Genomic DNA, 27,819 nt, shown 5'->3' on the forward strand with positions numbered 1-27,819 from the left:
ACCGCAAGTCAGTTTGTCGGATTTAATGGCAATCAGAGGTAATATTCCATCAGTCTGCGGCATTAAATACAATTACGCTATTTATAATATTATTCGTTGTGAAAAAAATATTGTTTAACACCTATCGTTGTTATTTACCATAACTGTGGTAAGACATATTACACTACAATTGATCAACCGTAACGAAACGAATATTCCAAATATTTATTTATTTCTGGTCGTTATTTACAATTTTTTTGGCGGTGCTCGTAATATTATGTTTAAAAAAAAAATATATATATAACCAAGGTAAACTCTATGAAAGTAGACGGTATAATAAGTATCCATTTCTCTTTGAAATGCAAAATAGCCGTGCAATCATCGTAGCTGACAATGGTCGGCTTTGGTATTCTCTATGTCAAATTTAATGCGAAGTGGAAGCGATTGGTAATATCAGAACAAAATATTACAGTTGCTTTTGCGCGGGTCTGACGATATACAACGATGATTTGCGGTATAATTGGTGATGTGAAACACCACAAGGATAGTGTATGAAAAGGATTAGTACTATAAGACCACTTGAATGCTTTCACAAAATATTCAAAACATTTTTAGTGGTATATCCATCTATTTGTATGAACTGTTACGATATCTTTGGCTTGTCTCAATAACTTAATTATCTACCTACGAATATGTTATTTATGTATGTATACTACGTATTATGACTGTTTTGATACACTGATTGGAATTCCAATGACTTAAAAAAAAAGAAAAATACTATCTTTGATTTGAATAATATATCATCTTACATGCCTGCAAATTTGTCGAGAAAACTTTTTTTTCCTTTGCACGAAACTAACGCTAAAATTTTGTAAATTTTTCAACACATTTAAACTTTAATCTTCTATCACAGGTTAATCAAAATATCAGATGTGTCTAGCCTTTGATACGATATGCTCTAATAATTTTCATGATCTGGATTTATGTCTGCGAAACCTATTCACAATTACAATCATCATTTACCATTAATCAACCAATTCCTTCTCTGATAGTCTCATTTGTATAATATAAATAGTGTAGAATTCGTTACGTTACTGGCAGTTGGCATTATTGCTATCACCACAATAATACAGGTATTGTTAAAATCGCCATTTGAAATGCAGTTTTATTCGCCTGGTACTTTGGTATCGTTTTCTTTAGATCTCCATTGGAACGGTTCAGCTTCTGATGCAGCAGCCGCGATGCTTTGGAAATCATGAGGCTAATAAGTTACGTATATTTTTCGGAGTATTTTCTTCATTTAGATGTTTGGTTGTGTAACGTAGAGCATTAAGAAGTCCTTCACTCTTGCATGGCGGCTGATCCTTGAGAAGTTTGATGCAACCTTTTACCTGAAACAATGAGAAATGTCGTGAATAATTATCAACTTCTGAAGCGGTTTTCTACACACTATCACTTTTTTATATCCATCTTCACCTTGGCTGATGAAATATAAATATAAAATGTAAAAAATGTAAATAATTGTAAACACTCACATCTACATTTGACCCCTTGATAAACGCACCCTGAGGATGAACATGGTCGTAGAGTATTACAAGTCCTACCATTACCCTCAAGACAAACAGCTGTGTTTCTTCTCTTTGAAACTGTGCCAACAGATTTCTAAAATTTATACAACTGATATGTTAACGTGTTTTTACATATGTCACTGAACTGACACTTGTATGAAGTGTCATTGTATAATTTATCTTATCTTTTACAGTTTTATACACATGGATACATACGGATTTTCTAGCATTCTCAAACAGACTTTAGCCATTGTGCCCAGAGTTTCTGTAATATTTTCTCTTGGTGTATCCTCATTCTAAAAGGAAGAAAAACAGAAATCATGCGTAATATTTCCAGACGCTGATGCAACAGGTCTGTATGGCAAAGCTTAAGTGATACGTACATCTTTTAGGAATTCGAGTGTTGCTTCACTGAGTACCCGAAGCATAGGTGTTGCATTGGCATAAAACAGAGACATCCTGTATGCCAATTCATTACCAACACAAATGTCTCGTTCATTATCATCCTCCTTGGGAAAAGTGGTTCTAGTCAGAGTTCTTCGGTAATAACTAAAGTCATTTTGTATGGCGGGTGTCTTCATTTTATGCTCGTCAAATTTGAAGACGAACTCCAAGATTTCTGCTAATTGTTTCACCAATGCTTGCTGTGTCTCCAAGTGTTGCGTGGGTGAAAGATTTCCTGAACAGAGCTGACCCAATATTTTCGGTACGATACCCTCTGTAAAAAGTTACTTTAAAAGACCGAACGACATGTAATTATGTTCCTCCAAACCGATATTAATGAGCAAAACCCAACATTGCTAACTTGACTTATTTTAGTAACAGATTGACTTGTGTTGTAGAAACTCTGGTTTAAAAATTTGTAAATGAAAGTTTTCCATTATAGCAGTAATTACAAATTATTCATAAGCGAAATGTCGGTACTCCTACCTAATTCTAGCGAGAATTCATAAAATCGCTTCAATTTGGCAACAAGCGGAGCCACAGCCAGGTAGGCTTTCCTCTGACACTCGTCTGTTGGCGCTGATATTGCCTCCCTGATCTCCTTCCCAGCTCCCTTATAAAATTGAATTTCTTCCAAAATAGACTCAGAATTTTTTAACACCCGCTGCACGTCCTCAAATGTTTCCCTTTCATTATCAGATGGCTGAGCATCTAAGGAATGATGAAGTTTTGTCAAAAACATTTAATAGTGAGTGAACACGATGAACCAGATAATGTAAATTATCAAAGAACATCATCCGAGATATGCATACAGTAACTTACTCTCAAAATCGAGGAAGACATCATATTTTTGCGGTGTGCAACAGGTCGATTCATCACGAGCCAACAGACTCAACAGCTTCCCCATTGTGTGTTTCAACTATAAAATGTATAATTGTTCCCTAAACGACATCTGAAACAGAGATGTGACAAAGGTAAGATGATGTAAACTGGCTTAATGACAGGTGGGAGTAAACTTTTGTTTGGTCGATTATTTTCGATTTATGATCGGAAAAATTCAATCAAATTTTATGCGATGAGTTTACGTGCCAGCACAAAAATACTGCTCAAGACAGCATTGATGCACATGAGTTGCTTTCGTCTTGGCTAACATTGACGTGTACATATAAGAGATTAGTAGGTTATTTGATTATCAAAAATATTCGTGCACGAGGATGAGGAAGAAAAAATCTGATCGAACAATCCTGCGATTTAAAATTTATAGCAAGTTGATTTCTATACTTGAAAAAAACACGAACTATCACGTAGGCAAGCTCATGATTGCGCGTATTTGTCTAAACAATAGGATTCAAAATAATATCCTCGAGAGTCGTTGCCGCTTTAGGTGATGTGAACAGTATTGTTCAAAGAGTCATGATCATTTGAGACAAGCTTGATGCAATATAGTCGGAAGATGTTTAAATTCACTTCACACGACCGTCATGTTTGATGTGATCATATGCGTACGACAAACGACATGACGGTTTCGAAAAATCAATGGATTTCAGTTAAACCACCCCGAACTAGACGGCGCTTCTGGAGCTAACTGAAACCCCTGTAAAGAACCACTTCACGGCAAGGAGCGAAATTCAAACGCTTTATCATCATTATTTGGCAGATCTTTTCGAAGGTGAATTTGCCAGTAAAGAATTCTCACCGATATTTTGCTAGGCCTGACGTAACGTTCTCGATCATTCTCCTCGCTTTTTTTTTTTTGCCGAGATGAGTATGATTCAATCTTTTACACGATTTCTAAAAGTCATAATATCCATTCGGAAAAGTAAAATGTTATTTTAATATGTGGACCCATCCGTTTGTAATGAGTATGAATTTTATCTATGCATCTGCCCATAATATATACCTATATGATAAGCGGTAAAGTAAAACGAATAGTGTTCGTAGGTCAGGACTTATTTATCATATATTACAAGGTCAATCCTTATCTGTTATTCAATTGCTGACAAAAGTGTATACAGAACTCTGATTACTACAATCTAGCAGCAAAGGCTGACGTCTCGGAAGAATTTGATTGATGTACGTCGAGCGAGTCATTTCAGAAATTAGCTATCAAACGGGAAGCGACGGTACGTATATCCGGATGAGATCAACGGACTTCCGATAGCTAAGAAGGAAACAAACTTGTTCGCTTAAACAGCCTTCCGTTTAATCATCGGATTTCAACACATTTCCTTGATTTCCCATGTGAAACTTACGAACGACCGCATGTTCCTTATAACCGCATGAAGAAACGATAATTGCAATTTTCACAACTGTTTTTACTTATTTTTCGTTCAACTTGGAAATATATTCGGCCCAGAAAATGCTGATGAGTGAAATGACTTTTACTCCGTATATTCAAGCCGATGTTTAAAATATGGGAACGCGTAACTTGACTACCGGATTTGCGTGCCGAATACTTGTTAAGCGAGAAAATATGAAATAAAAAAAAAAAAAAAAAAAGAAGAAGAAGAAGAAAACAATGACGGTATTTTATTATAAACTTAAATTTTATTATTATTATTAACAATAACAACAACGACAAAAACAACTATAATAATATTACACCGAATATGCATGCTGCCCGTGACCGTGCCACGTACGAAAGATAAAAATCGTTAGCTGGCACGCATAATTGCTGCGCCTACGATCACCATGTACGTTATACGTATGTACACCCATGCAGCCATATCGGTACACGCCTGCCCATAATTACATATTTGTCGATCACCCTGTTATTAGACTGCCATTTCATTGCCGAGGATATGCGTATTGACAATCATGGTTATTGGACAGTTGATTAGTCGAATGTAGAATGCAGGAATCAAAATCCCACGTGCACGTCCCTATATGTAACTTTGATTTATAGGGACTGCACCACTAATTTTCAACGAGTTAACCTTTCAACGCATATTAATTAATCACGTTTGTCAAATTTAAGCGGTACATTGACGGTGTCGCAGCTGTCAATATTTCCGGAATAAAGACTTTGTCTATGCCTAACCGAGTCTGACGTGAGTTGAAAAACAATCTTCGGACCACCATGCCCTTGTCGCGTTAATGTTGACGACACGCAACAAGATTATATGTATATAGACACATATATCCGAAAGTGAAAATTATCTCCCCCTGGTTATATTTGAGCTATAGGTGCTATGAGGTTGACGCTTGTAATGATAACGTTTTACGATGTATAATTTCTAATCTAAAATTCAGTAAACCGCGTACAATAAAGCAAAATGTATTCACTATTTGTAAAGTCAACTACTTCGAAGTAATTTTGAAGTTGCAAAATAGAGATTTACTTCAATGCTTCGATACTTCTTGTTACTAACTTCAACCTCGTTATGTGTTAGACAGCGTAGTATCACTTGATTATGGAAGCAGGTGATAATAGCTACGGTTTAAAAGATCCTATGCCGATGACATTAGATGCATAAAAAGTTAACCCATCACTGGAGGCAGCTCCGTAAAATGGTAAATGAACCGTTAAACTCCCGATGTTGGAAAAACAGACCTAGTACCGTATTTTGAAGATTATGAGTATTGGAACAGAGATGGTCACACATTTTTCATAACAAGCACGTGTACAGTGTACACGGCCGTATACGGCAATTTTTTCACCAATAACAGCAACGGGATTTATGTACTATATCCTAACCCGTGCAGGGGTTGTTTGAGCTATATTTAGACAACTTTGTTTCCATAACAGACGAGATGATAAAAAATTCCCGTCTCAACGCAGATATCTTTTAGGCGACCACAAGAGTTGGTATACATATACAAGGATTATTTTTAATTCTGTGACTGGTAAAGTTACTCGGTAACTAATTTCCGCGAAGTAACCCGTTAAGGATAACGAGAAACGCGCGGAGGAAAAGTGAAGAAGTCGTTAACTATAACAAACAAGAATAAAGCCACGTTCAAAATGCAGACTGCGTGCGTTAGGTCTGTACATGATTAAAATCAATCATTAGATGCGTACGTGTTAATCATATAATAAATTCCCTAGTTCCGTGAGCATCGTATGCGTATACGTGTACTGCTACAAACACAACTCTCGGAGAGCTTATGTAGGTAAGTGTAACAAAAGTCCGACAACGACGGCTGACGACGGCAAAACGATCAAAACGATTCAGAGTACAACAATGAGGATGATAAAATGAAATTAAATAAATATACGTATGTATTTCTTTGACCCGTTGAAAACCGACGCCCTTGGCTAAGCAACAGGAGGAAGGCTGGGGGGGGGGGGGGGGTCACAAGCGTCATATCCTGGACGGAGACGCTGCGGCATCGCGGCAGCAGGAAACCTCGGCGGGAGGTGACTTGGCAGGGAAGTATGAGGGACATGGGACTCACATCACACTCCATATGTTCACATTTAATTTTACCACGGTAATTTTAATTTTAATAAAGTCTCCGCACCCTACACAAAAGTATATTACCTTACACACCTTTTACGAATGATAATTTCGCGCTTCCACGAATCGGCGGACACATTTAAAGAGAATATGCAGATTATGTGTCCTTCAGCATTCGTAAATTCACCCCTTCAGCTTTAACAATCTGACTTTAGACTAAGGGTGCTTGGTTCAAGAAACTTGCCGTAAAATAATGCCATTTAGTGCAGAAATCGAGGATCTTGCATCGGTTACCGAAAAAATGATGTTTTTCGTCGATAATTTGTTATCCAGTTAACTACTGTTTTGTAGCTATAATATTAATCTTTTGTTTGGACTATATTCTTTTTCCTTTGTTTGTGCTAAAGGTCGGTATAAAAAAAGGTTTCGGCTAGATTTTCAAACGGTTCGTTTTGTATCAACACACGAACAAATGTATCCTGAACCCATTATTTGATTATTGAAATAAAATTTACGATTTTGGCCGACGTCCCTTACTCATATTTTTTTACAGCAGGTCTTTTTTTAGAAAATTGACCGCAAATGTTAGCTTGACGCCATAGTTAAATTGTGGTCACAGTCAAGGAGTTTGATACCCGATTTTTTTCTCCTGTTTACGTCAAGTATCTTTTATTAGATGTATTGTGAAAACAAACGGGTTAAAGTACACGTAGGTTCGAATATCGAACAACTGGTTGAATATTCTCTTCTGGCATCATGTAAAACCCTCCAGTAGAAGATCATGTACGATATAAAGACATACCAAATGATAGTTTCGCATTACACAAATCGAAAACGTAAATTCATACGTTCATCCAGAGAAAGCATAGGGATAGTTTGCCACAAGCATTCTTCAAATTCTGCAATCAGTATCATAGCGAAATATAAAATGATCTGAAATCATGAAGTAATAAAATCTATCGCAAGGGACTGCGACGAAAGCGACTGTTACAAGTAAACCACATTCGAATAAAACATCTGATTTTTTATTAACATTCCTCTACTTTTAGCGAAATCGGTGTTAACATAATGAAAATGACCGTTCGGTAAGTTGAGTACACTAGAGTTCATGAATGATAAAAAAGGACTATTATTTTATTCAAAATAACTATATAATAGCTAATAGTTTTGAGTGATTTGTGAGTGACCGATGAAGTAAACAAAGGATACATATGATAATACAATGCGTAGACAGCTCTGCACAAAGCCACGAGCCACAACCGAGTAAAATATTCCCAGAAAAGCCACCAACAGAATTATTGCATTACACGAGTTACAGAAGTTTACACAAGCGATTTGAGATGTGTGTGGAGACAGATATTGCATGGGGAAATAATGTATGCCCATATACGTACATACAATGCATACATACACACCTGTCAAATAAGCTAGATTATCCATAGCCTGCTTCTTAAAATGAACAACGGGTTGATGTTTACACTCGAAATACACACGCGCAGCGTTAGAATGACATTTTGTACATGAAATTTATCAGCCGATTAAACAGTACGTGAAAATGATGAATATTGATGCATGCAGTGAATATATGAACACACACCTAAGGAACGCAGCACTTATGCATTAACGGAAAAAATAGTAAATATATTGGTAGTTTTTAAAAAGTGAAATAAATATGAAACTGTTACGATGGACGATGACTACCGGGACACTGTAAACAAGATATTAAATTTTTCGCGACACCGCAGAAATTTTCGTTTCCACTGTTCTCTGATCCGGAGTCAGCGCAGCAGCAAATTCACGGTAAAGTCCTGCAACGGCCCTACACACTACCGCATACTACGCGCTCTGAAACTGTTACTCTTGCGAGCCGTGACTAGAGCATGAATAAAACAGTATTGAGAACAGGCGGGCGAAGAGAGATGCCCCCCCCCCTGCCGTGAAATTTAAGGCAGAATTTTCATGCGCAGCAGTATTTTGCTGTTTAGTTCTTAACCAATAGAAATGCCGGTAAAATAGGACAGTCGCACTCAATGACGGCCAGATGGCGCTTCTCTACTTTCTTGGGATTAATTCCTCATTCTGCAGCAAAATACTGTCTCAGTTTTTAGAGTTCTAGGAAGTTTAAAAGCTCGAGTTTTTTATTCGCTGAGAATTAACTGAGTTATTTAATGGAAACGTTGACAATGTCCCGGCGGCGGCGGACGCCCTCATTTCGAGGCTAAATCGGTAGTTCTATCTTTGCTGATCACCATAATGCAGATTGTGTGCTAGAGTCTCTAGCTGACAATGAGACCTAGCACGGTTGTATGTATGTTGTATCTGACTTATAGCGTTGACTGCGGATGCACAAAACTGCTAGCTTTATGGGGCTTTTTGTAATCGAAATTTGCTGACATAAATACATAGTCAAGCAGCGCTCTCTGCGTCCTTCCTTACACGCGTACTCAATCCGGTAAGCGGTCGGTAAGTAAAGACAACAAGAACTGGTGTTACCATCGCTCACCGCGTGTACCCAAATAATGCAGGGGCCAATATTATTATGCCTATGGAATGACGAACGGGTACAGACTGTTATTTTCATATAACCCGTATAGACGCCGTATACTTTTCAACTACGCAAATTCAGCTAACTCCATTGGATCCGCAAAAATAATGTTATCGAAATAGATGCACAATAAACATGCACCTGGTTTACTTGTTAACAAAGTTAGAAACCTTTTCTTGATGCAAAAGATGGGAGACATTGTCGAAAAAGTTAATCAAACGATAGAGATACACAGTTATATTTATCTTCAGTCAACACTCATATTTGCATTCCGAAAGGAGATGCGTGTAAAAATAATTTCTTAACTGACGTTCCGTGGTTTAAAAAAAATACGGCTTATTTGCAGCGGAAAACCCAGCCCTTTCTACACAAAAATACTACTTGTAAATATTTTTTGGAAATTAAGTAAGACTCGATTGTTTATACTAATGTTTGAGTCCATGCTGTAACAAACCCCGATGAACCTCAGTCAATCATTATCACAAAAGTAATTTTAAAAAAATTCAAAGGTGATTAAGGTTCCTTTTTTCAACTTCTACTCATATTACCTATTGAGACTGCGGCTCTGTCCGCTGACCCTCAAACACTTAATTAAGAAACGAAATTTATCAAAAAGAAAATTATATTTACTTGGAATACACTCTGACTAAACTAGAAAAATCCGAAGGTATTACGATTCCACATGCGTTACACATTATCGAAACATGGGTTTAATTGACAATGAGTTAAATTTATGCAAGAATAAAATTGTCATTTCAAAAACTACAATATGTTAGTATTTGACCATTGAAGAAAATAAGTTCACGTATGCTCGTTTCCACACCACCGCAAGCGGTAGAGCACCCGGCGCGTTTTTTTTTTTACGTGGTATCCCCAGTAGGCCTACTCCACGGAGAATAATTGCAAGATCGATCTTACGTTCTTCGACAAATTTCAGATGACTTTTTTTTACATGTTAATTATGGTGAATTGTTCATCCCAATCAATTAGTATTCGCGTATATTCGCAGTTTGTTCGAAATTTTTCAGTTCATATAACCTGCTGACTATTTATTATCGATGAAAGATGACTATTTGAGTTATGGATGAAAGATGGTTATTTTAATTATGGATGAAGGGTGATTGTTTTTATCGTATATGCGAACGGCGATTGACTGAATTTGCGCGCACGGTTTTTTTGTCAATAAAATTCAGTTACCTGGAACAGATGAAAATATAATTAGTGACATATGTCGATACAGACAAAAATATACTTAGCTTAGACGAGTAAAAAATATACTTGAGGAAAAAAACAGACAAATTAATTAGCTGAAACAGACGAAAGGTTTGATTAACTGAAACAGACGAAAGGTTTGATTAGCTGAAACAGACGAAAGGTTTGATTAGCTGAAACAGACGAAAGGTTTGATTAGCTGAAACAGACGAAAGGTTTGATTAGCTGAAACAGACGAAATGTTTGATTAGTTGAAACAGACAAAAAGTTTGATTAGCTGAAAACGACAAAAAGTTTGATAACTGAAATAGACGGAGAGTTCCATTAGCTGAAACAGATAAAAGGTTTTTATTAGCTGAAATAGATGGAGGGTTAGATTAGCTGAAAAAGGCAAAAAGTTTGATTAACTGAAATAGACAGAGAGTTCGATTAGCTGGAACAGATAAAAGATTTGATTAACTGATTGTGAGACAGACAAAAGGTTTGATTAGCTGAAAAGGACAAAAAGTTTGATTAACTGCGATAGACGGAGAGTTCGATTAGCTGAAACAGATAAAAGGTTTGATTAGCTGAAACAGACAAAAAGTTTGATAAGCTGAAACAGACAAAAGGTTTAATTAGCTGAAAAGGACAAAAAGTTTGATTAACTGAAATAGATGGTGAGTTCGATTACCGGAAACAGATAAAAGGTGATTTTCCACTATTACTATCCACTATAGAGATTTTTGTTCCTGCGCGTTAAGCACTGGTTTCCAAATGCTGCGCTTTCTCTCATAACTGAAAGGTATCAAGTCCACGCGCAAAAGGCAGCGTGGAACTTGAAAACTTTATTATTCGTAAAAAAATTGACCGGAGATCTGAAAGATCAGTACATAGAGCGTGCGTAACTCTTTTATATACTGTTTGCAAAATCAACGCGTAAAAAAACGTGTCCGATTCCCGTTATTAATTTACGCGCAAAAAGCTGCGTCCAATTCTCATGATTAATCTACGCGCAAAAAGGCGCGACAGATTAAACTGTCAAAAACTTTGTATCATCTGGGACTTGTCCCAAAAATTCTGTAGAAACCCAATCCACATCTGCATCTTTCTGAATTAGATACATTGCTATGCGGATTGTTGTTCTCAGATTACAAATCGAATCAAAATCGGGAGGGAGGTTGGAGGGCATGCATTATTGTGTGGCGTGACGGTCGGCGGTCCTCTTCGACGCGAAGTCTTCGAGCTCAGCATCTCTCCCCATCTAGCGTACCACGGAACGCGATAGATGGTCCAGAGATGCGTTTTGCCCATTCGGACGATCACAGAGATTAATTGAATGGAATAATGATCGGTAATGACGAAATAATTGAAATGAATAACGAATGAAAAATGGGAAATTCAATCTCGTTCATATTCAAATGCTTACAAATTGTCGATAGACTCGAATACGGAGTCTTTTGTGAAAAAAATTTCTGTGATCATTCGACGCTGTGGATGACAAAAGTTAGTAACATCACGGTACATCGCGACCTTCCTACCCTTGTCTGTTTCCCAACGGAACCACCCAACGGAAAAGAGACTCACACACACATGCATAAACTCCGCGACGGATCCCAAACGTCCACCTACCTACCCGGTTACCTATATTCGATCTAAACGATTCTTCACTTTTTCCAACACACATCATTCTTCATTATTTGCGCCGTGGTCACTGACTTACATTTTCGTTGGTTACCTGTTGGGAGCAAAATGTTTTTGTATCATAGTCTGCCTACTCAGAATACAGTATCGCGGTTGTATCCCACCAACCCTGATATAGTATGTATTATTTTAGTAAATGTTGGCAGACTATCGGTACATTAACCTTTTGTAAAATTGGTTAAAAACATCCTGTATGTCAATTAGCATTTTTCTAAGCGAGCTAAGCCTGCAGTTGATCAATACTTGTTGGCTGTTAAAAGATGGAAAATGATACATAACATAAGATGCAATTTGATTACGTTACGTTATGCCAGATTTTTAAATTTTATCGATTTAACAATAATGTGAATAAATAAATATGTTCAAACCTCAGGTGAACCCACCACTTAAACGACATCATCGGTAAATTCAAACGTAGATTATTGCTTCAATTGCGAAACACAATTCGATCTCGCGAGTGCCGAGTAAGCTATGGTTACCTGTCGCGATGCTCATTCCACTTTTAGCAACGTGAAAAATTTCTTACTTTAAGTAATTAAATAAGTTGAGTAAATTAAATTGCGAAAAAAAAACTATTCGACAAAGTCAAGCACGTTGCGATCGTGAATAAGCCTATCCATGCAGCTAAGAAATGGAAGAATTGTGTAACAATTGTTACCGCCACGCCACATAACAGAGGAATCCCAGGAAAATACCCGTAACCTAACACGTGCAAACTCACCAACGTTGCCGAGAAATGGAAGAATTACTCGGAAGTCTCTGCTTAAATCTGTGAAAAACAAAACACTACACTTTAATTAATTAAGCAAATTGACTTTTCAGTTTTCAAATTAATTATTACTGTTGTCTAGTTCCATATTTATGCATTGCATGTTACACAAGAACAAAAGTTCAGCTTTAAATGACCACCTTGAATTATCAATCAGTAATTAAAATAATTATTGTTACCTTGACTATGAGCTGCTCCACACTATTACATGTAGTAGTTCTTGTAGCATCTCAGGTTTATTGGTGAAGCGACACACTTTTTACGTTATTCAGATCTTCACTAATCTCTTACAATCTAAAAAACCGCACCGCAATAACACTCGATTCTATACTCACTTTTTGTGCTGTAGCTGTCAGTTCGAACCGACTGAATAAACTTGCTAACAATGCAACTGCGCATTTGCCGAAAATCAGCCAAAAAAATAATAAAGTCAACACTCGACGCACAGAGACAAAAATAGACATCACTGAAAGCTGAAGTTACACAAAACAATGAAAACTCGGGACACGAAATTCATCTTCAACGTTTGCTGGATGTTTTTATTTCACCAACTCGGGTTTTCTTCAGGCTCTACGCGCCTTCAGTACACTGGAAATACACTGATCAAAGAATGCGGTCTGAAAGTGGGTCTGATACTGACAAAATGTGATTTCACTCCGATTACTCGGAAACAACTGATGCCGCCCGACGTTCAGAAGAGATTAACTCGCATCTCTGCAGGACAGAACATAATATCCCCCCCCCCCCTCCGCATCACTCATCCTATGGTGTGGGGGTAGCTGCACGCGGAGCCTAGCTGTTCTCTCCCTCTCCTGGCTGCGCTGCATGGGTAGAGACTGTAGAGAGATAGAGAGGGCGGGAGAATTATTATCTTCTGTCCTTTAGAGAGCCGATTCAAATCCGTTCACGGGACGCTTACGCTGTTGCTTACGCTCTATTTTATACCTATATCTCTATGGTCCCAACGGCTGGGTAAAAACACCACGTAAGCTACGCGCAACGCGATTAAATGTTTAAAGGATTGTCGTAACATGCCACTTCAGGCGAAGTTTGAATTTTCCGATCCCTTGCGGCAACGGTTATATACTGCGCTGTTCACCGAGCTGAAGCCGTAATTAGAAAGAGAACAACAGCTGAAGCCCGACCTCTCGCTACAATGGTGACTTGGTGGGGGACACATAACTCACACACGTACACCTTCCAGTGACTGCCAGTGACACCTTCCCGCTAGCCTATTGCTTTCCCCGCCTGGCAGCTGCTCCCCACTCTTTCGATCGTGCAACAGAGAGGTCCTGGCCCCTGCTATGCTCTCTCTTTCTCATTCCGATTCAGCTTGGTGTACAGGCTTGAGGCTTGCACATTTATCTTCTTTGAGCAGATCACTGATATATCAGTGGAGCAAATTGTGAACGAACTTGCGTGCACGCCACACACTTTGTGAAAAGTTCAGGTGGCCGCACGAGGCGTTGCACAGGGTACACGGCAGTGACCACGTCTGACGTCGCTGTGGACCGTAAATTATTCAGGTGTCAAGCATACAGAATAATTCATTAAAAGGAGAACAGAAATACAAAGAAGCAGTATTATCTATTTTGTAACATATTTTCGCATATAGCAAACTCATATCCTAACCTTGACGATTTTTAACCTAAAACATTGAACGTCACTATGGCTGCAAAAATACAACAATTTGACCCCCCTAGTTCAGCCAGTTCAGATAGGTAATTCATTTTACGTAATCATATATCTATATGTCCTTGCGCTTAACGCAGTTTACTGTCATTACTATTCGCTCGAGTTTTTTGTTGGCACAAGAGTAGATGTTCAACCGAAGAGAATAGAACAGGTCCATGATTGAAAATCATTCATTATTTATTGGTACCATATGCACTCATTAGCGACAACGGCGGAGAGCAGTGCCTTGAAGATCGGGAGGTTTTTATTTCGGATGAGCTAGCAGAGGATATTGAACGGTATCAACGTTCAAATGGAACCCCAACGCCCCAATCTCCTAGACCTCCTTCTACAGGCATGTCTTTACTTGGGCACAACACTGATTTATTCCTTGAAAAAGACTTGCTTGATGACATTCGTCTTTCAGGCTCTCAAAAATCACCTAGGTCCAGAAGGCAGCGAACTACCAGTATGACACAATCGAGTAAAAAAACATCAGCCGAATCTATTTTACGCAGTAAAACAAGAACTATATATACAGCAGGGAGACCACCTTGGTACAATTCAGCTGGACAGCAAGTCGAACCATTTGTCATAGGTTGATATACACATCTATATTATTACTTAAGTAGTGAGATTAGTCAGATTCTAGTACAATCCATATAATATGTAATAACAATAATGGGTATTTGTTTTGGTGTCTTTACAATTTGCATGTTATGTGTCAAAAGATGCACACAAACTATACATATGAATTATTGTTTAGGAATATGCGGAGGCAGCGCTTCTGGGAAAACTACCGTGGCAGCAAAAATTATTGAGTCACTAGATGTCCCTTGGGTGACACTACTCAGTATGGATTCATTCTACAAGGTAAGCTTCTGTTTTCAAAGACAGCAATAGAATTGTGAAGCTACCTGTTTCGAGGATGTATCTTTTTCTAGGTTTTGAACGAAAAACAACATGCAATGGCTGCAGAAAATGAATACAATTTTGACCATCCAGATGCCTTCGATTTTGAACTTCTTGCTGCAACTTTGCAGCGGCTCAAAGAGGGGAGAAAAGTGGAAGTACCAATTTACAACTTTGTCACACATTGTAGAGAAAATCGAACTGTGAGTGAAGAGTGGCTGACGTTGCATTTTAATTATGTTTCCCTGCTTGAGTTTTCTTTCAACTTCTAGAAAACTATGTACGGGGCCAATGTTATAATATTTGAAGGAATACTCACTTTTTATAATGCAGATGTATTGAAGGTTGGTAAATATTCATACAATCTATCTACATACCATACAACAGTAGTCGTAAAATTTCCTCCTGCACACTGTATTCAGATGTGCGATATGAAAGTATTTGTCGACACGGATGCAGATGTCAGACTGGCTCGAAGGCTACGCAGAGACATATCACAGCGAGGAAGAGATTTAGAAGGAGTGCTCAAACAATACTGTACGATGGTGAAGCCCTCGTTCTACTATTACATTGCACCAAGTATGGTTCATGCGGATATCATTGTTCCACGGGGTGGCGACAATGAAGTAGCTATCGAGTTGATAGTTCAACACGTTCACACTCAATTGCAATTGGTAAGATAAAAGCATACCTATATAAAGAATCGTAGAATTAATCGGATATATAAGAAACTGAGCAAAAATGGCATCAATGATAAAAGTTACAATACTAATAATAATAATACAGTTGGTATATGTTTCAGAGGGGTTTTAAGTTGCGTGAAAAATTGGCACATTCATACATCGGTCAACCTTTGCCAACATCGCTATATTTGTTGCCGGATACTCCACAAATAAAGGGCCTGCATACGTTTATTCGGAATAAATCCACTCTCAGAGACGAATTCATTTTCTATTCTAAACGTCTGATACGCCTAGTTATTGAGTATGCCCTATCACTATTACCATTCAAGGTAAATCCTGGGCAAATCATTGTCAGCTCTAGCATCGCTGTCTCTAGTTTGACTCAAATTTAAAAAATAACTAATACTAAATTTCGAATGTTTGTTTTGCAGGAGATTACAGTAGAAACACCGCAGGGTGTGTTATATCAAGGTAAGCGTGGAGCAACGGACAAGATATGTGGAGTTTCAATACTTAGAGCAGGGGAAACTATGGAACAGGCTGTATGCGACGTATGCAAAGATATACGAATAGGCAAAATACTCATACAAACGAATCTGCATACCGGCGAACCAGAGGTAATCAGCTCACATTCTACTTTTTAATATGTACTCAGCATAATGAACCAGATATTGTATATTGGCATAGATATGTTCAATCTGAAATATCTATTTGTGTCTTTTAATTTCAGCTTTACTATTTGAGACTTCCAAAGGATATAAAAGACTACAAAGTGATCCTCATGGACGCTACAGTTGCAACTGGAGCGGCAGCTATGATGGCTATTAGAGTTTTGTTGGACCATGATGTAGCTGAAGACAATATACTACTGGTGTCCCTTCTCATGGCAGAATCGGGTGTTCACTCAATTGCCTATGCATTTCCGCAAGTTAAAATTGTAACATCTGCGTTAGATCCTGAGATTAATGAAAAGTTTTATGTTCTACCAGGAATTGGTAACTTTGGTGATCGATATTTCGGTACTGAACCTTCAGGTGAAGATTAAGACGAAGTTATTAGAAGACTTGTTACACGTAGGTATAAGGATTCTAGAAATATTATATATTGTAACGTTTCTGGTTAATAAATTTCTGACAATTCTATATAATGCTCTACTCACCTGATTCAGTTTACTGTGATTTACTTCTACATGCGTTGAGTTTTGAACAATTTTTTTTTGACTGTTATTATATACAGGAAAGGATAAAAATTCTTGGGTGTGGCATTCATTCCATAAATTAAAAACTTTATTTAGACGTTTTGATCGAGGCATGGCTGGCCATCCTCAGTTGATTTTTTACTTCTTGCGCATCAAGATGTTAGTTGAAGCCTCGAACATGGAGAAGTGACTTCTACTTTTTGAAATGACCGTCACACTCAAGAATTTTTATCCTACCTTGTACATACTCTGAGTCTTAATTGTAATATATGTCACGGCTGAGATAGACAGATATATTTAATAGGATGTTTCGGAATTGCATTTTCACCGTAGCTTGTTCGATTTTTCCCAAATAAATATATTTCACTTTTATCTGCTACTTTGATAACTTACAGGCTTGCAAATGGAAAAGCAGCTCTACCAGTACATATGGTGTCACTTTGCACATAATGCCAGATGGGCTGGGTATATTTTACCTTACGAGTTGAATAAAATTCTTTCACAAAGTAAAAGATTATCGGAAATTTTCAGCCACTTTGAATGAGATATTCCAGTTTCACGGGTAGAAAATAAGGTTACACGTTATGAACAATGATTTTCATACCTACATGACATAATGGTATAAACTTATCATTGACTGCAAAGAAAGTTGCTACCAATTAAATTCTTGTAAGGTATCTTTCAACAAAAATGGATTGTCAGTCCTTGCCTCCACTTACATTCTTCACTACTGTTTTACAAGCAGTGAGAATAGCATTGGTTTTTTCGTTATGCTTCGGGCATGACTCATCCAAAATTTAACAACTAAGAATGTCACTCAACAGCCAAGAGTACATATGATAGCTCAAAAATATTCCAATGTAGTATTTCATCAAGTGCATGCATATCTTTAACCCTTTCGGCCGTATCGGTGACTGCAGTCACCCAACGCCCGACGGTCGCTCTGTACGAGCGGTGACTATAGTCACCCAACGCCTGACGCTCGCTCTGTACGAGCGGTAACCCAACATTATGTTATAATTTTTTAAGCATTTTTTTTACGAGCGACTGCACTCGCTCTGCGTAAGATAGCGTGGTATTGTGCGTCTGACGGGCGTTTGCAGTTGTTCCGCAAGTACGGACGCCAGCCGCGACTGCTCGATCAGCGGGGACGGCGCGACGTAGAATGCGTCCGTAGCGAAAGGGTTAAGATGAAATTTACCTGTTACTAAAACTTTTCATGTCAAATATTTTTTAAGCATACACCTGTAAAAATGTAATAGAAATCAATAATTCTAACGTCAACAATAATTTTTAACTATATATTTTAGTCTGTCTAAACTCTACTGGTATGCCCAAGTTGAATGACGAAACTGTCTGCTTTCCAAAAGTTTTATCACATCTCTAATTGGTGATTTACTCTTCTAATTACCTATGAAATATATGTATGTTGGAACTTGCTGACTCAATTAACGAATACAGCCGTCGAGCATGTTCCATACTCTCATTCCACCAATAAACAAACAGCTGTGACCTCTTTTACGCCTATATACACACATACGAATACATGGGTGTACATTAGGCTGATTCAAAAAAAACGGCTAATTTTTTTTTTTCAAAATCCTCACATAAAAACTTCCGAGAAGGTGTGAAAAGACGCCTATAAAAAGCAGAGCCCTTAATATTATTATTAAGAGGTCGCGCATCGGAAATTTCTATTTCCCGTTTAAATAACACAGGAATAAATTTTTTTAAATTTTGCAATTTCGTATTTGTGCAACGGCTCATTGAATTAGCGGACCAAAGCATATTTTTGTAGGAAATTTGACGCTCTACAAAAAAAGTCCTCACAAAGTTTTCGATAGTCACACTCCTTCAAAAGTTATTCGAGGTCAAAGTTGAACTTACAAAAAAATTCAATGTTTTTTTTTTTTTTCGATGATGCTATGAATCTTTTCTCATTATTTTGTTATAAAGATATATTTAATAAATATATCTTACTCTAATTGGGCTTTTTCAATCATTAATTTTCCCATCGAGTCAATATAAAGTTACCTTACAAAAATGCGATGTTAAATAGTAAACATGTTATCATGGAGAATCCATAACTGATGCACTTGACTATTTAAAAATGTAATTGTTCCGAAATCTATCCTCTTTATAACAAAATAATGAGAAAAGATTCATAGTATCATCGAAAAAAAAAAAAACATTGAATTTTTTTGTAAGTTCAACTTTGACCTCGAATAACTTTTGAAGGAGTGTGACTATCGAAAACTTTGTAGGGACTTTTTTTGTAGAGCGTCAAATTTCCTACAAGAACGTGCTTTGGTTTGCTAATTCAATAAGCCGTTGCAAAAATACGAAATTGCAAAATTTTTAAAAATTTATTCCCGTGTTATTTAAACGGGAAATAGAAATTCCCGATGCGCGACCTCTTAATAATAATATTAAGGGCTCTGCTTTTTACAGGCGTCTTTTCACACCTTCTCGAAAGTTTTTATGTGAGGATTTTGAAAAAAAAAAATTAGCCATTTTTTTTGAATCAGCCTAGTGTACATGAGTATGTAACATACATATTCGTGTCGAAAATTTGGTAAAATATAATTAGCATTATACAAAATAAATTTAACGCATATTGTTCATATTATTTACCGACAACTACCCCGATGTTCCTAACAAGCTACTCTTTCGAAGTGCAGAAATATGGATTTTAGATCGATGCTACTTTCCCATTGGTGAAATAGCACAGTAAAAACGTTCAATAGCTACGAACTCCATTGGCTTGATCAGTATTCAGTAACGAAACTGAACAATGATTTGAAGTAGCTTTTTCACTGAACTAGAATAGAAATCTTGCATTATCCCTAAAATGAATAACTCTAAGAGTAGATTTCAGTTCGAGGGCCGTTTCTGAATTGTAAAAAATATCAATTAATGTCCAACTGTTTATCAAAACATTTCTGCGTTGCTATGCAACTGGTGATTTAGTTTAAATAACTGGGTGAAATAAGTTACTTGATTACAAATATGAATCAATAGTGTGACTGAATCGAATAGACTAACCAAGTTGATGAGGTAATGTCCCCTTTATTGGTTTGACACTTGCATTACTGATTCTAGGTGGGAAATTGAATTCAGTGAGTATGCAGACAAGCAAACAGATATTTTAAATAATGAAAGATCAATCAAGACAACACAGGCCAAAGGTGGGATTTTGAATGTCAGGAAGCAAACTAAGATTTAATAATATTGCAATGTTATTCTTTTCAAGGGACAAAGATAATTTGATTTGCTGACGGCAGTTTAATATATACTGAGTGCTAAAAAATGTTGCTACCGTGATCAAGGAATAGAGAAAAGCTGAGCGATTCACCGTTTCAGTTTTCAAATAAATTACACAGCAAGATGTGAACCGTATCAAAGAGTTATACCAGGTCAGAGGTGGTGATGAAACGATCATGAGTACCTAATTTCAAATTTCGTTTGTAGAGTCACTGCTGGAACTACTACCGGTAGATGTCGACGAGGTAGAAGAGGTCCTGCTACTGTTTGATTCATTGGCTGCTCTGCAATAACATATATCCAAGTTTAGTATATGATTCCTAGCCAAAACTGGTGGTATTCACAAGAAAGTTCAGAACTTGACAGCTGCATATAGTCGATTTTTCAATTTCTTCAAAGTAGCAATACAATGTAAGCATCTCTGAGCATTTACTATCGAAAAAACAAGCTGAGGCTACAAAGAGTTTTAAAAACACAAATGAAAGTTCAAGGAACTAATCCACTATTCCAATGAAATAAGAATTTGAAAGTACTTTTAGTATTATCAAAATATGCAGGATAGCTGAAAATTCTATTCAGAAGACATACCTGAATAGAGCAGCTAAGCTTGGGGCTACTGTGTCTTGATTTGCTTCTACTGAATTCTGATCTCCCAAGCTCTGCCTGCAAATTGGACAGGTACCGTGCTAGAATTAAAGGAGAATGCAAAAAGTTTATAATCTTTGAAATAATTTTCCTGACCAACATGACATACGTACAAAAGTACAAACCTAAATTTGCTTAATTGTGTGGCATGTAGATTGAGGCACTATCATTTGATTGAGAAAATGAATTTACAAACAAGCAGCTGTTTTTTCAGAGAAAAAATGTGAAGAAAAAGGTAAAGTAACTTTCCAAAATGATCCGATTGATCATTAGATGTTATTGATTAAATCCAAACCAAGCAATGACATCCAAAATCATTTATGTTGATGCTGTTATAATTTCTTATACAGTTTAATTTCATGTGGACTAAAGGAGAACAGAATAATGTTTTACTTTTTCCCAACTGGATTAACTTTAAATTACCACATATTATTTAACATGGGGCTTACCAACTCTAGCCAAGGAACGATGCAAGGGGCATGATAAAAGTGTTGACAAGGTAACTGCCTAACAGGTTCAGCCAGTCTGAAGTCCTCCCAACATACCGAGCACTGTAGCTTGCCATCTATCCATGTGAAGTTACTTTAAAAGTTACAATTACCAAATTTTGGATGTACCGTGTTGGTCTGAATATGAGTCGAAGTGTTTGTCAATTTCCTCAATTTCCTTCTCAAAATTCGTGTTCGATTATACACGGGATCGACATATATTCGAAACTGTAGGAAATTTGCTTTATCAACGACTTAAAAAAAATTTATATAATTCACCTTATATTCGGTCGGAAGGGGGCAAAAAAAAAAAAAAACTGAAATAAAATCTGCAATTTCGTTCAACTTATACTCAGAGCAATACAGTCTACATCCGTATCGTTTGTATAATTTACATTCATCACAAGGTTTGCTAATATTTTACGCCAAGCAATCAACATCCAATAACTTAAAGAGTTTACGGTGTGTTCAACTCACCAACTTGTTCCTGTGAAACCAAAGTACTTGGAATCTGATCTATTTGGTCTCGAGGCAGTGGAGGTGGGCCAGTGCCTTCCATTTGATTTAGTAATTGCGTAACTATTGCATCCAGTCCGTCTCGGCCCCAAACATAGTCTCCCGGATTGCCCAAAAAGAGGCTGAGGAGGTGGAGGGAATAAAAAAACGTACTTTACTTAGTACATGTCAAAAGAAATTAAAAGTAAAGTACATACACAGGGGGTTGGCCTTGTCCCACTGGGACACCCCATCCAACTCCAGATAAATTGAGGATGAAGTCTTGTATCAGATGTTCAATTGGTACGGGCATTACTTGCCTGGCACGATCACTGTCGAATTTTACAGAGATTAGTATTTTCATCTAAAGATATGTTCATACGCAAGAAGTAGATAACCTGTCAGCTGTTTAATTTTAAATCAGTTATATAAATTGATGAAGGACTCAGATTAAGACATTAATCAGAATTTGTTTTTGGGGCTAAGATAGAAAATTTATAAGAGTATCTATAGTCTTTAGCCAAAGGCAATGCGTCAAGTCAGCAACAAACGATTCTGGGATCTATTCCAACAGTAAGTCCAAAGTGCGTTTGCGTACTCCCTCAGTTCAGAGTAGTATCCTTAGGAATCTGGTTTAGTTCTAACATCGTTTTGGCACTAGCTACACGACACACTGCTGTTTCAAGATTTGGGAGTAAACTTCGAAATGATATTTTCTAGAAACGCTGGAGAGGTAATAGGTTTCAACAAGGACACAAAAAGGAAGAGCGAATCAACAACAGGCAAGAGACATTGCGTCAATAAATAGAGTACCGAAGGATTTGAGGCCTGGGGCGAGAGATAAGTGCAGTGTGCCTGCCAGGGCGGACAGGGTCTATTCGTTCACGGGCTCTAAGCACTCGCCTCTCACTTCCCGGCCTACTGCTTCTGCCGCTACTGGCACCACCTGCAACCACAGCTGGGCTGTTAATAGCAGTGGAAATAGCACTACCAGCACCCGTCAGTCCAAGGAATAAATCGCTCAACTCCTGCCCGATTCGTTGCGGGAACTAAAAGGAGAGAGGGGTTTGCATTTAGAAAAAATTAAATGTGAAAATTTTACTGAACAGCAAGAAAATCAATCCTTATCAGATTTCAATTGACAATAATAATACCCATATCTTCTACGTTTGATGTAGGTACATATTCTTGAAAACTTTAAACTTATCCGACCGTAGCAGCGTCGGTACACCTGGGCAAGGTTTACTGCAGTTTTCCTCATCCATTTTGCAAATGCAGGTGTTTCTATTCAACATCTTAATGATGGTCACTAATCCATCCCCTCCCTTGTCCCGCACAAGCCTAACGGCTCACTGGGACATACTCTATCGGGTATGGCGGGTGTTGGTGATTATTATTACGATTATTATCAGAGTATAGTCAAGGTACTGGCTTCCTTTTGTATTTTGAATCAATAAGTACAGTCGACTATTAAGTAGCTGTTGTTATTTACTCGATACAACTCACATCAAAACCTGCGATATCAGCGTCGACATCGCTGAGGTCTTCGCTGCTAATGTCCATATCCGCACCTCCATCGTTGCCTGCAGCATCTAACTCTTCAATAAATCCACTTGAGCAGTTTGGACAAGTGTAGTCCTAAATAAAAGAATTAAATTATTTAAATTATTGACAAACTTCCCCATGTTTACCCTAGTCATAATGATTGTTATTTACAAGAATTCATATTATAGACGATACTAAATTGAAGAACCATTTGCAACACAATCACATTGTTGGCTAAAGTTATCATTTATGTCAAGTTTTCGGAGCGTAGAGCATAGTATGCACGAACATTTGTCGAACGTAAAAAATTAGAAAAAATCGATCAACTAAATAGCTTTCAAATTATCGTAAGAACAAGGTGGATGTTGTGACGTTTGTACGGGAGGATCAGTTATCGAAAGAACCTCGGCCATTATGTCTTCTTAAAGTCTGTGGCTAAGTAGTTTTGACAATTGATTGAATAATTTTGAGCAGCGCACAAATTTTGAATAAATAGAGACAAGGTAATTTTCAGGTTCCTCAACGTCAGAATATTCCCCGTATAAATAACAAACCTATAAGTACAGTTTGGGGCTCAAAGCGACTGATTTTATCCAAGAGTTTGATAACGACTGATGCAATACCCCGGTCCAACCAACGTGTAGATACGTTAATATACCATCTATTTACTTACGGGTAACAAGTGTTCAATTTCGACGCTGCATCTATGACAAAAAAATCGGGACATCGGAGTCCCATCCACGGCGGCTTCAGCCATGTTTGACGTGTCCCCTTCCGCCTTCACACGCCGTCAGACTTTGGTTGCGCCTTGGTCGCGCCCGATCGTAGCACTCGCAGTAGAATCGGGAAAGCCTTCCTTGGCAATTCGATAATAAAAGAAACAACATAGTTCAATAGAACGAAGACTCAACGTCCATAAAGTTCCCTAATTTCGGCGAGTTTCCGATCTGCGGATGCTTGCAATTCTCAATCAACATTATCACACCATTGGATAGCTCGACGATTCCTGGACGGAATCGTCAATGGGAAGATGATCTTTGACCATTCATGGAAAGATGCTAAACGAGAACGTGCCTTAACGATTTATAACTCTGTTATTTTTTCATGTATGTATACATAGAGTTGTAATGTTTATTATCAGTAATTTTTATCAGCGTACCAGGAAGGGGGTGAGGGGCGATCCGGACGATTGATGAAATGTTAACAACAGAATTGGCTTCTCTCTACGTTGGAACTTGTGCGACTACTGCGCTGTAAGCACGAGTGAGACCGACGAGTGCATACATACCTACCCTACATGCGTGAAAGAAATCGCTCGTGAAACAACGAATTTTGTCCAACTTTTTGCAAAACATCTACATACTGTAAGACCCTGGAACTGCATAGTGGTGTGAGGCACCGAGTCGTAATGCCAAACAAGACATCAATGCGGTGGTAAATGTTTTAATTAACGCATTCAACCCTCAACGCCGATAAACTTGTGATCCGAAATTATTTGCGGGAAAGTCGAATATATGTATGTATGTACATACATACAATACGATCACCGCATATGAACTTAATTCGTACGCTTGCTCGAATCCATAGATTGTTGAATCTCGTATTCAGGGTCCGTGGAGCCAGCCAACTGTGAGCACCTAATGATTTGACGTCTGACCACAAGGTGGGGAATAACTGACCAGCTGACAGATGTTCATAATCTAACCCTCAAATGCATTGGAAGACGCAGATGACGCCTACCCGACGCAACATTTTCTGGATTTAATTCACTGGCGAAAAAGTATCGTTGCTACAGGTCTGAAGATGAAGTATGTCGGCAGTATTTAAACAATAAATCAAACGACGGGTTAAACCTGAATTATCTTTGCAGCTGCGAAATTGAGTTGAAAAAAAAAGACTCCACTCAATCCAATCTTCAGGCAATAACAAGCGCTGGTGTGTCGACCCTCCCTATGACAAGTGTCAACTGTGAGGAGCTGCATGCGAATGAAACCAGCAAGGAGGGATTTTTTGAAACTGATGCCAAAGGTCTGGTTCGGAATGACGCCAGTTCTTCAGAGTTTTCGATACATAGTGAAACATTGAAGACAAATTGTGATGCATTGCAAAGCACAGACTCAGATTGCCATTCTAATCAGGCTCGAGATAGGTGCGCTAAGAAGGCTCGCTCAAAATCACACAAAAGGTATTTTGGCTGATGCTTCTCTGTTATTAGATGAGTTATTCGTCATTACATATATTAATATATGTATAATAATTACGACCCTATAATTTCAGGAAAGCAAAATCTTTGATACCTGGATTGTCCAGAGACTGGGAAAGCAATGATTCGTGGACTTCTGAACAAGCACAGGAAGATTGTACCCTGGTAGCTGAGGAAATTGAAAAACGGAAGAAAATTAAGAGTTTACAGCAAAAGAATAGGAGGTTGAAAGTTCGACACAGTAGGTTAAAGGCTGCTATCAAGGAAATGAAAGCAACGATGGAAGATAAAAATTAGGATAAATCAAGGAATTGGATATCAAAGCAATGTCTACCTACGAGATGACAGTTGATGCCGAGAATAAACTCATCATCATTGTACGTGTATCAAGAACAGACTGTATGGAATTAGAAAACACAGAAAAATAAACGACCTGTTAGAAAAATTCTTCTCAAGTTATCGGTATACTACCAAAATATACATAAAACTTGTTTCTCGAGTTAAAAAAGGTTATCTTCAGCATAAATGCAGAAACAAATATTTTTTCAGAATAGGAAGTAAGATTTTGTAAACCTTTTAAACAATTTTTTTTACCTTAAATCAAAACCAAATAGTTTTACTGAATTGAAAGTATATAACTGGTACATATGGATAATATGTATATATTTTGTGAATTTGACAGACATCAAACAATAAGTATAAATATAATTTATTGCAAAAATAATCTCAGATTTGATCATCCTCCTCGTCAAATTCTTGCAAATGCTTTAATTTCAATTCCTTCGTACGATCAACTTTCACTCTCACAGCTGCTCGCTTTTCCTTATCCTTCTTCTTCTGTTTCTGACCAACAACATATTCCGGCATAACAACCTTACTACTACGAAACATTGGCTTTTCCTCATGTTCGATAATTACTGTAGCATCACAAGGAGTGCGATATTTTTGGTCAAATGTATCTGGCTTTTGGTATTTAATGCTTGTGATTTGTTTCGGTTTTTTGAAGCTTATACCTTGGGAACCAGCAGGCTCATCTTTGTCGCTGCAATCCATTGACGAGTCCGAGCACCTCTTGCTTTCTAGGTTTTCTTTAGCTTTTCGAGCCTTCAGCTCTTTAAGAAAAGCAAAGGCAGTCCTAGCATTGCTACAATCAGTCATGTCGTCACTGGAAACATCATCTAGGCTGTACTTCACCCATTTATGAGGATTTCTGTGGTGATCCGGAATGCTGCGAGATTTATTGCAGGGTGCCGGACCTTCTGGCCTTTTGAAGATACTTTCCTTCCCACGAAACTGCCTTGTTTCGTTCTTACGTTTTCTACCCATCCGAAGAGGATGATGTTCATCTACATTTATAGGTTGAATATCCATTGGCACATTGGTATTGTCAATATTTCTTCCCCTATTGCATTCTTTTTCAGCAATTGACAACTGATCAAACAATTTCTTTTGCCTATCAGCAAAAGCCCCATCACCTCCATACAACATAAATTTATTCGACATGTGCATTCTTAATGTGATGTGTACACATTCGTAATATCAATCTTGATGTCCCAGATTATCTTTAATTAGTTATACAACCCCGTCGATTCATACACCCTGTGACGGAGATTGAATCAAGTTTTGCAAAAGTGATTAATATTGTTTCCACAGGTTGCGGACCTAGGCCAAAGCAAGAGCGTTTGTTGTCAATTGATCATGCTTTGCTCAACACGCGAAATGATTGTGCCAACTAGTGTAACCGTAAGCACAATCAAAGGGCGTCAACACACAATGCACACATCAAGCACACATTATCAAATATCGGATCGATATAATACTCGTCACTTTCAAAATTGAGCGTCTCGTAACATGCGCTGCGAGAATTCTTGAGAGATAACTCAATCAGAACAAGGTCTTCAATACAGGACACGACCAGCGTTCATTGTCAGTGGAAATTTTGTTGCCAGTTTCTGCAACTTACTAGTTTGTCCAGTTCCGTACCAGATGTCGCTCAGATACCCTGAAGCATTGCCTTGGAGCCACTGTGAAGATAAGACGGTCTCGAAGGCTGAGCTTATGGAGTTAATGCTTAATGGAGAAGGTTTCTCTCTGATGGAGAGTTGCGTTATC

General features: G+C 37.8%; 5 protein-coding genes across 18 annotated transcripts; 2 read left to right on the forward strand and 3 right to left on the reverse strand.

Moving 5' to 3' along the window:
- Positions 1-188: 188 nt before the first annotated feature.
- Positions 189-8,270, reverse strand: LOC124212956 (CYFIP-related Rac1 interactor B). Of its 6 annotated transcripts, none has more exons than XM_046613657.2 (7): positions 7,989-8,270; positions 2,814-2,943; positions 2,478-2,702; positions 1,931-2,265; positions 1,764-1,843; positions 1,515-1,641; positions 189-1,370 (listed from the first exon to the last, which is right to left on the reverse strand). In XM_046613657.2, exons 2-7 carry the CDS (start codon positions 2,896-2,898, stop codon positions 1,233-1,235), a joined length of 990 nt encoding a protein of 329 aa, XP_046469613.1. In that variant the 5' UTR covers positions 2,899-2,943; positions 7,989-8,270; the 3' UTR covers positions 189-1,232. The 6 variants fall into 6 exon arrangements, with proteins under 6 accessions (XP_046469613.1, XP_046469611.1, XP_046469615.1 ...); XM_046613655.2 differs by having other exon boundaries at positions 7,807-8,269; XM_046613659.2 differs by lacking the exon at positions 7,989-8,270 and adding an exon at positions 4,759-5,511.
- A 5,763-nt stretch (positions 8,271-14,033) lies between these two features.
- On the forward strand, positions 14,034-17,904 carry LOC124212602 (lethal (2) k01209). The gene is made up of 10 exons (XM_046612802.1): positions 14,034-14,321; positions 14,499-14,629; positions 14,702-14,872; positions 15,041-15,147; positions 15,219-15,389; positions 15,459-15,530; positions 15,609-15,860; positions 15,989-16,198; positions 16,301-16,486; positions 16,600-17,904. Exons 1-10 carry the CDS (start codon positions 14,269-14,271, stop codon positions 16,912-16,914), a joined length of 1,668 nt encoding a protein of 555 aa, XP_046468758.1. The 5' UTR covers positions 14,034-14,268; the 3' UTR covers positions 16,915-17,904.
- Positions 17,905-20,116: 2,212 nt separating this feature from the next.
- On the reverse strand, positions 20,117-24,789 carry LOC124212605 (E3 ubiquitin-protein ligase Iruka). 5 transcript variants are annotated; one of them, XM_046612817.2, is made up of 9 exons: positions 24,664-24,789; positions 24,178-24,360; positions 23,466-23,597; positions 22,773-23,008; positions 22,178-22,291; positions 21,942-22,102; positions 21,426-21,541; positions 20,920-21,017; positions 20,117-20,615 (listed from the first exon to the last, which is right to left on the reverse strand). In XM_046612817.2, exons 2-9 carry the CDS (start codon positions 24,259-24,261, stop codon positions 20,522-20,524), a joined length of 1,035 nt encoding a protein of 344 aa, XP_046468773.1. In that variant the 5' UTR covers positions 24,262-24,360; positions 24,664-24,789; the 3' UTR covers positions 20,117-20,521. The 5 variants fall into 5 exon arrangements, with proteins under 5 accessions (XP_046468773.1, XP_046468778.1, XP_046468774.1 ...); XM_046612822.2 differs by having other exon boundaries at positions 22,863-23,008; positions 24,664-24,782; XM_046612818.2 differs by having other exon boundaries at positions 24,178-24,356; positions 24,664-24,746.
- Positions 24,790-24,797: 8 nt separating this feature from the next.
- LOC124212607 (uncharacterized) lies at positions 24,798-26,152 on the forward strand. Of its 5 annotated transcripts, none has more exons than XM_046612828.2 (4): positions 24,798-24,938; positions 25,092-25,312; positions 25,375-25,689; positions 25,782-26,152. In XM_046612828.2, the coding sequence occupies exons 2-4, from the start codon at positions 25,308-25,310 to the stop codon at positions 26,002-26,004; spliced, it is 543 nt and encodes a 180-aa protein (XP_046468784.1). In that variant the 5' UTR covers positions 24,798-24,938; positions 25,092-25,307; the 3' UTR covers positions 26,005-26,152. The 5 variants fall into 5 exon arrangements, with proteins under 5 accessions (XP_046468784.1, XP_046468785.1, XP_046468788.1 ...); XM_046612829.2 differs by having other exon boundaries at positions 25,113-25,312; XM_046612832.1 differs by having other exon boundaries at positions 24,883-25,020; positions 25,113-25,312.
- On the reverse strand, positions 25,527-27,819 carry LOC124212606 (uncharacterized). Its single transcript, XM_046612827.2, has one exon. The coding sequence runs from the start codon at positions 27,214-27,216 to the stop codon at positions 26,434-26,436; it is 783 nt and encodes a 260-aa protein (XP_046468783.1). The 5' UTR covers positions 27,217-27,819; the 3' UTR covers positions 25,527-26,433.

This window comes from Neodiprion pinetum, chromosome 2 (genome assembly GCF_021155775.2).
Source record: "Neodiprion pinetum isolate iyNeoPine1 chromosome 2, iyNeoPine1.2, whole genome shotgun sequence".
Taxonomy (NCBI): domain Eukaryota; kingdom Metazoa; phylum Arthropoda; class Insecta; order Hymenoptera; family Diprionidae; genus Neodiprion; species Neodiprion pinetum.

Coding starts and splice junctions, on each gene's coding strand:
- LOC124212606 (XM_046612827.2), bottom strand. CDS start 27,216: ATGCACATGTCGAATAAATTTATGTTGTATGGAGGTGATGGGGCTTTT.
- LOC124212956 (XM_046613657.2), bottom strand. CDS start 2,898: ATGGGGAAGCTGTTGAGTCTGTTGGCTCGTGATGAATCGACCTGTTGC. Junction 1,844..1,930: donor CACTCGAATTCCTAAAAGAT/GTACGTATCACT, acceptor TCTTCCTTTTAG/AATGAGGATACACCAAGAGA. Junction 1,371..1,514: donor TCAAGGGGTCAAATGTAGAT/GTGAGTGTTTAC, acceptor TCATTGTTTCAG/GTAAAAGGTTGCATCAAACT.
- LOC124212607 (XM_046612828.2), top strand. Junction 25,690..25,781: donor CGCTCAAAATCACACAAAAG/GTATTTTGGCTG, acceptor CTATAATTTCAG/GAAAGCAAAATCTTTGATAC.
- LOC124212605 (XM_046612817.2), bottom strand. CDS start 24,261: ATGGCTGAAGCCGCCGTGGATGGGACTCCGATGTCCCGATTTTTTTGT. Junction 23,009..23,465: donor CTGATATCGCAGGTTTTGAT/GTGAGTTGTATC, acceptor CTCTCCTTTTAG/TTCCCGCAACGAATCGGGCA. Junction 21,542..21,941: donor GGTTTCACAGGAACAAGTTG/GTGAGTTGAACA, acceptor TCACATGGATAG/ATGGCAAGCTACAGTGCTCG.
- LOC124212602 (XM_046612802.1), top strand. CDS start 14,269: ATGGCTGCAAAAATACAACAATTTGACCCCCCTAGTTCAGCCAGTTCA. Junction 14,873..15,040: donor AGTCGAACCATTTGTCATAG/GTTGATATACAC, acceptor ATTATTGTTTAG/GAATATGCGGAGGCAGCGCT. Junction 15,148..15,218: donor GTATGGATTCATTCTACAAG/GTAAGCTTCTGT, acceptor ATCTTTTTCTAG/GTTTTGAACGAAAAACAACA.